The sequence below is a fragment of the Pelodiscus sinensis genome, chromosome 1 (genome assembly GCF_049634645.1).
Source record: "Pelodiscus sinensis isolate JC-2024 chromosome 1, ASM4963464v1, whole genome shotgun sequence".
Classification (NCBI taxonomy): Eukaryota; Metazoa; Chordata; order Testudines; family Trionychidae; genus Pelodiscus; species Pelodiscus sinensis.
In genome coordinates, this window is record NC_134711.1 from 150,355,343 (window position 1) to 150,363,352 (window position 8,010).

Genomic DNA, 8,010 nt, shown 5'->3' on the forward strand with positions numbered 1-8,010 from the left:
CCGTAACTTATAAAAGCTGCTGATTGAACATATATGGAAAGACTGAGCGTTAAATGCATTATTATTATTTAAAATAAGGTGGCATATAGAGGCCAGCCTGGTCAGGACCCCTTGTGTTAGGTGCTGTACAAAACACACAGAAAATTATGGTGTCTTTCCCAAAGAACTTATGAACCAAAAATGCAAAAAGTTATTCTGTCCTACACTTTTGTTTAATGGATTTCAGATGTGGCACTGGCAGCAGTCCTGGTTCCAGTTTTGGTGATGGTCTTCACTTCTTTCATTCTGATCTTAGTGTGTGCGTGGCACTGGAGAAACCGGTAAATGAATAAATAATTAGCACTCATGTAAAATACTTTAATGTAATCTATAGGTATAAAATACACTGCATATATAAGTATGAAAATTGTAGTTAAATCATTTCCAGAAGTGATGTATTAGTTTTAAATAGTCTCATGTACAAAGAGGAAAGGGTCTGCATTTTGAAGACTCCACATTTTATTGATTGGTATTATGAAGGTTGCCTCTATTGATGCTTTTCTTGAATTTTTGGGTGACATTAGTTTGCTGTGGATTTATATTTTCAAACTTGAGCACCAGCTACAGCCAAGAGCGAGCAATCAGGATTTTCACTTTCCAGTCAACCCAAAGGGATCCATCCTAGTATAGGAGCCCAGTGATCTCCTGTCCTGTTGTCCAAGTGAGGAAAAGCTTGCAGAGAGCTGAAATTGGAATGTTCCAGCTTCGTATCCTCCAACAATTGCCACCAGTGATCAGGAATTACAGAACTCATACTAATCTGTAAACATTTTAGTGCTCTAACTTGTCAGTTTTTCTTCTGCAGGAAAATGTTTGTTAAATCAGTATTAATGTTTTTGTATTTGAAAATGGTAGAAAAATGTGCTCAATTTTTTACTTTTTCCAGGAAGAAGAAAGCTGAAGGAACATATGACTTGCCTTACTGGGATCGTGCAGGTAACAGAATGGTGGCAAAATCTCTGGACTCAATGCCAACTTTCATCAGCATTGTTTAGCACACATGGGGCATGTCGATGCAGTATTATTTTGGAATAACATTAGTAATTCTAAAATAACGTAGTGCATGTCTACACAACAAGCCTGTTATTTCAAAATACATTAGAAAAAATGGGCTTCTTACTCTGACTCCTGTAAATCTAGGAGTGTGTGAGTAAGGGAAGTTAGGGAAGAGTGCTTGATTGTGAAAAAACAACGGTTAGACATTGCCAAAAGCCGAAATAAGCTATTTTGACTTGAGCTATGCAATTAGCATAGCTTATTTCTAGTTTAGCCCTGCTATGTAGACATGCCCACACTGTAATGTATGTAATTTCTCAACCAGTGTGGACTGAAAAATGATTCTAACAGTAATACTGAAATCTGAATTTCTATTCCATTCAGACTTGTAACTTTTATTTCTGTAGCTTCAGGGGGTAGCCGAGTTAGTGTTACAGAAAAAAAAACAGGAAGCAAATGATCTGGTAGCACTTTATAGACTAACAAAACATGTAGATGGTATCATGAGCTTTCGTGGGCACAGCCCACTTCTTCCGATGACCGGAGTTATGATTAGAGGATAAGGAAACTCGAAATAAATAGAAGGGAAGTGGGGGGAGGGTACGGGGGGGAAAGATGTTCTGTTGCCCACCCTCCTACCTCTATGCATAAAGTATCAGGAGAAAGGGTATTAAACCTGAGTAGATAAAGATCAAAGTCAGTGGATGGATAAGGCAGGAAGGATACTATTCGGAAAGTAGTTAGCAACTTCATCGATATTTCTGCGCATTAGTTTAAATAGAAAGACTTTGTTTTTTTCTGACATATATTATTAGATTGCCACTCAGAATCTTATTATACTGACTTGAAAATCTATTATACTGACTTGAAATTCTATAAGGTTCGAATTTAAGGTTTCCCATTTAATATATGAGAAATAAAACAAGGAATCTCATTTGAGCAATAATTTTGTATATACAGTAATCAAATATCCTATGAGTTCTGAATATTGAAGAACATATGTAGGTCTGACATTTTGTAGGACTTTATAGTATTGAAAGTACGTGGCTGTTACAAGAGGAAGGAGAAAAGGTGGAGGGTGGTTTAAATCTGTAGCATAGGAATTCTAATACAGGAGTCCCTTTTTACAAAGAATGCTTGTGTTGTTCAACACAAGTAAGCTTGTGTTTAAAATTACCTAAATGCCCCCAGTAATATTTTCCATGTTATATTTTGAGCCTACCAAAATATCTACATCTGCACAGCAGGACCAGCAATGGTGGTAACACAGAAATTCAGGGCTAGAGTAGTCATTCTGTCCCAGTTGCTTTAGTGAAATTATATAAGTGAAAATGTCCTGTACATAGGGTTAACTAATGTCTTGACATGTCATTTCTGGGGGGAGAGAAGAAAAGGTAGGCTAGTCTCACAGAGACTAAGAAATGTGTAGGATGCTTTTAGCTTCTTTAGTAATTTTACTTGAATGAATTACCAGGGTCTTTTTATTAGCAACATTTTAAGTTCTTACATTATTCTTTTATTTCTAAAATCTGGAAGGATGGTGGAAAGGCATGAAGCAGTTTCTCCCTGCCAAGTCAGCAGAGCATGAAGATACCCCTGTTCGCTATAGCAGCAGCGAAATTAGTCACCTGAGAGCAAGAGAAGTCCCAGCCATCTTACAGACAGAGGAGTCTACAGGTACCAGTTTTTGGCTTAATGTGTGATATGTTTTATACTGCATGAATTTGCTATCATTGAAATCCGGTTTGTGCTCGAGACAGAGAGCACAAGACTTTACTTTGGTATGTTCCTCCATCCTCTTTACCTGTTCTGTCATCTCGTTGTTTAGATTAGGCAACCATAATGTTCTTTCAACTTAATTTGTGTGCAGATGCCTGATGCCAGGTCTATACTGTAAACTTACAGTGGTATAACTGTCACTTAGAGGTGTGAAAAATACACACTCGTGCGATGCAGTTTTACCAAGCTGATAGCACTATATTCATGGGAGAAGCCCTCGTCAGAGGAATAGCATTCTCAATATAGCACTACAGCAGCACCACACAAGTGTTTTCAATAGGCAAACTGAAAAAACACATTCCATCATATGAAATCATATTAACCCTTTTAACAGCACTGTAGAAACCCCTGCCTCCACAGCACAGACCTCTACTATTTGAGTTAACAGAATGACTAACAGAAATAGTAGGTTCCATCTTCTTTGTGGACCAGCACTACAGGGGAATGAGGAAAGCTGCTGCTGACATCAGAGGAACGTAGAGATTCAGGAATCCAGGGTTTAATTCGACTCTGTAGTGGGCTCAAACCCTTCTGCCTGCATGTCGCCCACAACTTGTCCCAGACGTATCTTCCCATCTCCTCATCTTAGTCTCTTCCCCACCCTTTGGAATTGTCTTAGGGCTTCCCTTGCCAGTCTCTCTCACTCAGGATTTGTTTTCTTCCCAGTCTGCACCTCAAGTGACCTATCAAACTAACAAAACTCTACTGAGCATGTATAAAATTATTTTTCATGGGTGAGCAAAAACCACATCTTTGACATCTGGGAATTGGAAAGAGCTAAACCGTTTTAACTGAAATGTAGATCTACCAGGCAGATATCCAGCATGTGAAATTTTCAGCCCAAACAACTGAAGTTTGGCAGTTATAAAGCAAGTGAAATCAGGGTCTTTATAATAGGAAGTCTGTCAAGATTAACTATATATGGTGCTACTGCTCACACTAAAATAGTCTACTGCTGGATTTCTTGTACCTTCTTCTGGAATAGATGGGCCATTGGAATTACCACACTGGACCAAGTCAGTGTTCCTAATGAGGGGCTTCTCTTTTTAATGTAATGCCACTATACTAGACTTAAACTGCCTATCTGTAAATTTCTCTCCTTTTTTGTGGTATTATACAGAGTATGCTCAACCACTGGTAGGAGGAATTGTTGGCACACTTCATCCAAGATCTACCTTTAAACCAGAAGAAGGAAAAGAAGCAAGCTATGCTGATGTGGATCCTTACAACTCACCTGTACAAGAGGTTTATCATGCTTATGCTGAACCACTGCCTGTCACTGGACCAGAATATGCAACCCCAATAATAATGGACATGTCAGGTCATCCCACTGCACCTCTTGGTGTCTCTTCTATTTCTACTTTCAAGGCTACAGGGAACCAAGCTCCTCCCATAATGGGAACTTGCAATAAAGTTACAGGTAGGACAGATAGCTCATCATCTGCACATGCATTGTATGATACACCAAAGGGGATGCCTGGACCAGGTTCTGTAGATGAATTAGTGTACCAGGTACCACAGAGTATATCTCATTTCACAGGAAGTTGAGGAGAACTGAGGTAAGTAATGAATGAGCTTGGGGTAGCAAATGTGGGTTCTTAAAACAAAATTCATTGAAGGTGACGGGATCATGTCAGCTTGCAATCACATTGAATTTTTGTATTATTAAGTTGTAATGTGGAGTTAAACAAAATGTGATATATCTAAGGTCTAGGAAACTAACAATTCTGCCATTTTGTGAAGGTATATACATATGATTAATGCTTGCCTGTTGAGAAATCATGAGAATCCAATTTACTACTGTAAATGAGGAGCATGCTCTAAGATGAACTTCAGAGATTGATAGTGGAAATACTGCCATGCTGAATGAAGAGGAATGATACATTTTCTATAACCTAAGCGCCAAACATTTAGACAATGCTGAAGGTACTGTTCCTGAAATCCACAACTAAGAACTGAGGAACTGCACCCATCTTCCCTAGAAGAAAACGTCAAAAATTCTTACGGAAGTTTCTGGGACTGTTCCTGTTAACTGAACTACAGGACAAAAGTCCCACCACCAACTGTATTGGAAACAGGATTTAGCACAAGTGTTATGCCTTTTGTGTGACTGGCAATCGAGTTGCTGAAAATCTCTAGGTGAGTGACTTCTGAAGGAACAATTTTTTAATGTTATCTTTGCCACGTATTCCAAGTCTCATTGATTTTTAAGGTCAGAAGGGACCACCAGGATCATCTAGTCTAACCTCCTGGCACATTACAGGCCACAGAACCGCACCCCTGCTCTTTTCTAGGGATAGGTTCCTCTCTGTACAAAGACTTGACTCTCTTCTAAACAGCAACTACATTATGATTAGTGTCCTTAATAATTGTTACTTGTGAGTTTATTGCTAGGAAGTGAGACTACTGAATTATCCTAATTGAAGCCTCTGATGTTCCCAGTTGCCTCTGCCATGTGGCTGACAATTTAGTTATTCAAAGAAATTGCAGGTTTATTTGAGACTAATCTTTTTAAAAACTCATAGTGGGTTAAATCAGTAGGAAAGTATTGCTGAGAGAGGACAGACTTTCAGACTTGTGCACAAAAATGCCCAATGAAAGCACATACATGAGTGAAAGTTTGTGCATATGGTTTATTTGCAGGTGCACTGTAAGCAGGTATGTTTTGGCACAGGTGCACTTGAAAATTGGGTCCTCGTGACCCTTCACTAGAATGAAGGGTAAAAATAAATTTTAAGAATCAAGATTTTTTGTGTGCGCAACAGGTCAGAAGCCACTATGTAACTCATGGGATTTGTCATATACTGGATTGTTTCTACTTTACCTGTATTTTATAATAAAAGCTGTGCTCAATTTCATATTAAGAGAAACAATTTTCTAAAAAGAGATTAGGTCAAAGACATGTAGGTAGAAGTAGATTAGAAAACTCCATAGTTTTGTCAAATGAAAATTAAACCTTCTCTAAATGCTGTTTGAAGATGGCAAATACTGTGACAAATTATTTTAAATCACTTGTCTTGTGGAAACAAAGCACAGCTTGTTATGAGTAATGAAAAACAGCTTTATTTTAATAATATAATAGCACTGTTGGGAAGATAAACAATAATTTATAAATAAGTGACATCCTTGACTACACAGTAGCCCAGTTTTATGGACTTTAATGTTAGAATGTTTCCTATATACATATTTCAAAGGAGCCTTGCTTTTTGTCCAAGGACTGTATAAATGGATACAAACTAGTGACTGTGCCACTCCCCAGTGTTAGAAAATTTTATTCTTGCTGCAAATCAAAAAGATTTACTGACTTTTCCCTTGCTATTTAGTTTTTATAAAATGTGATACGTAATTTATTTTTCTCCTGTTTCTGAGGTACTAAGACTTATCACATTTGTGATTATCTACACTGTTTTAAGGACTGATCCTGCAAACTCTCAACTCATAAGGACTACTTGTACTGATCAGAAAAGTTTTGTAGGATTGGTCTCTAAATGTGAAAGAGGCCTACAAGCATCCGCCTTCTGATGGAAGTTTAAACAATGGACTAGTACAAAGAGGGTTAGTAATTTAGTGGAAGGATAAAATTCTGACAGCTGGTGCTTGTTCTGTGGTATGTGCCTAATTGTATTAATTTGTTTAAAGGAAACTAAGATGTTGGAGATTCTAACTTTTAAAGTGTCTGACAATGCTTTTAAAATAAATTTAATTACACGAACCTATTTGGTCCAATAGGACCATCAATGAAGCTGGACCAGAAAACCCCAGCAGCAGAGCACTGGTCCAACCTGTCAAAACAAACATCACAACTTATTTCATAATAGCTTGAATGGTGCAGGGAAAAAAGATTTGTGTCTGTACCAATTGGAGCACATGAGAACAAGTGAATTTTATTCAAAGCAACTCATTTCTTAAAGCAGATTCAAATGTTAGTAGGAAAAACCATCACAATGCAAAATCCTTCCACAGCAGTAAGTCTCTATAAATAGAAAGCAGCTGATGAAATCAGTAATGACTTAACTTCTTAAAATTTAGATTCTTTAAAGTTGATTTGGTTGTTACTGATCTTAAAAGATCAGGACTTTTTAAAAAAGCCTAAATATTATACAGTTCTCCTTCCAGGTTTACAAAATCTGTTCAGGTTTCTTTTGCTACATTTAAAACATTTGCCCCATGCATTTGATGAGTTAAATGTATATGCTGCAATAGCAAAATATTGTTAATGTACAACTGCATAATATACATTTGGCAACAAACTTGAACCAATGGGCGTAGTGTAGATTTAACTCAATTTTTGAATGTGAGATGGACAGCTACAGGTGGCATTGTCCCCTGTATAATAAAACCAGAGGTACACTGAAGGGTTCTTTGCTATAGTGGGGGTGGGTAATAATTTGAGGGGGGAATGCACTCCAAGAATTTGGTCAAGGGCACTCTTCCATATTAATGGAGGAGGTTGGGGATAGAGGTTAGGAGCTTGAAGTTAGAGATTGGGATGCAGAGTCTAAGAGGGGGACTTTAGGTGAAGGGCACAGTTGTGATCTGGTTTGGGGTGCCAGAGGCAGGCTCCAGCTGGGAGACTTACCTGCTCAGACAGCCTGCCACACCCCCCACACTGGCTCCAAGACCCTGTGGTTTTTGAACAGCTTGGAGGGGGAGGGAGGTGCTTCACAAGCTGCTTGTGGACAAGAGGCAGCTCCCAGTGGCCATTTTCCAGTCAATGGGATTGTGTGGGGGGCAGTGCATGAAACCTCTCCTCCCTCCATTAGACTCAAAGATGTTCAGACCCCCGCAACAGCTGTTCTCCAGCAATAACAACTACAAAATATTGTAATGTTTTGTTTGGTATGAAAAATGTCTATTCTTCTCCCAGAATGTACTTTCTTACCTCAGCATGTACTGTAGTTACTGATTTGTATATATTGCTAGAATTTAGATTGCATAAATAATGATTATGTATTTTAAATAAATGTGTGTATATAAATATAAAAATCATGTTCAAGAATGATCATTTAAAACAAACATCTAGGTTGTAATGTGTATCTTTGACAACTCATACTGAGTCTAAAACTAGAATGCCCTGTACACTTATTTTGTATGGAGGGTTCATTTTTAGGTTGCAGTGTAATTTCAGTGCCCTTAAATTATGACACTATTTCTAGCCTACATACGTTGCTCTTTTCTTGTAGGAGCCAAAGATGT

General features: G+C 38.1%; 1 protein-coding gene across 5 annotated transcripts in view; it reads left to right on the forward strand.

The window, feature by feature from the left end:
* DCBLD2 (discoidin, CUB and LCCL domain containing 2) overlaps positions 1-7,830 on the forward strand; it is an 80,986-nt gene extending 73,156 nt beyond the window's left edge. For all 5 annotated transcript variants that reach the window (XM_075914478.1, XM_075914424.1, XM_075914595.1 and 2 more), the window contains 4 exons: positions 227-320; positions 926-975; positions 2,572-2,712; positions 3,935-7,830. In XM_075914478.1, the coding sequence (XP_075770593.1) occupies positions 227-320; positions 926-975; positions 2,572-2,712; positions 3,935-4,362 (713 nt within the window). In that variant the 3' untranslated portion in view covers positions 4,363-7,830. The remainder of the gene's footprint in view (positions 1-226; positions 321-925; positions 976-2,571; positions 2,713-3,934) is intronic.
* The last annotated feature ends 180 nt before the right edge of the window (positions 7,831-8,010 follow it).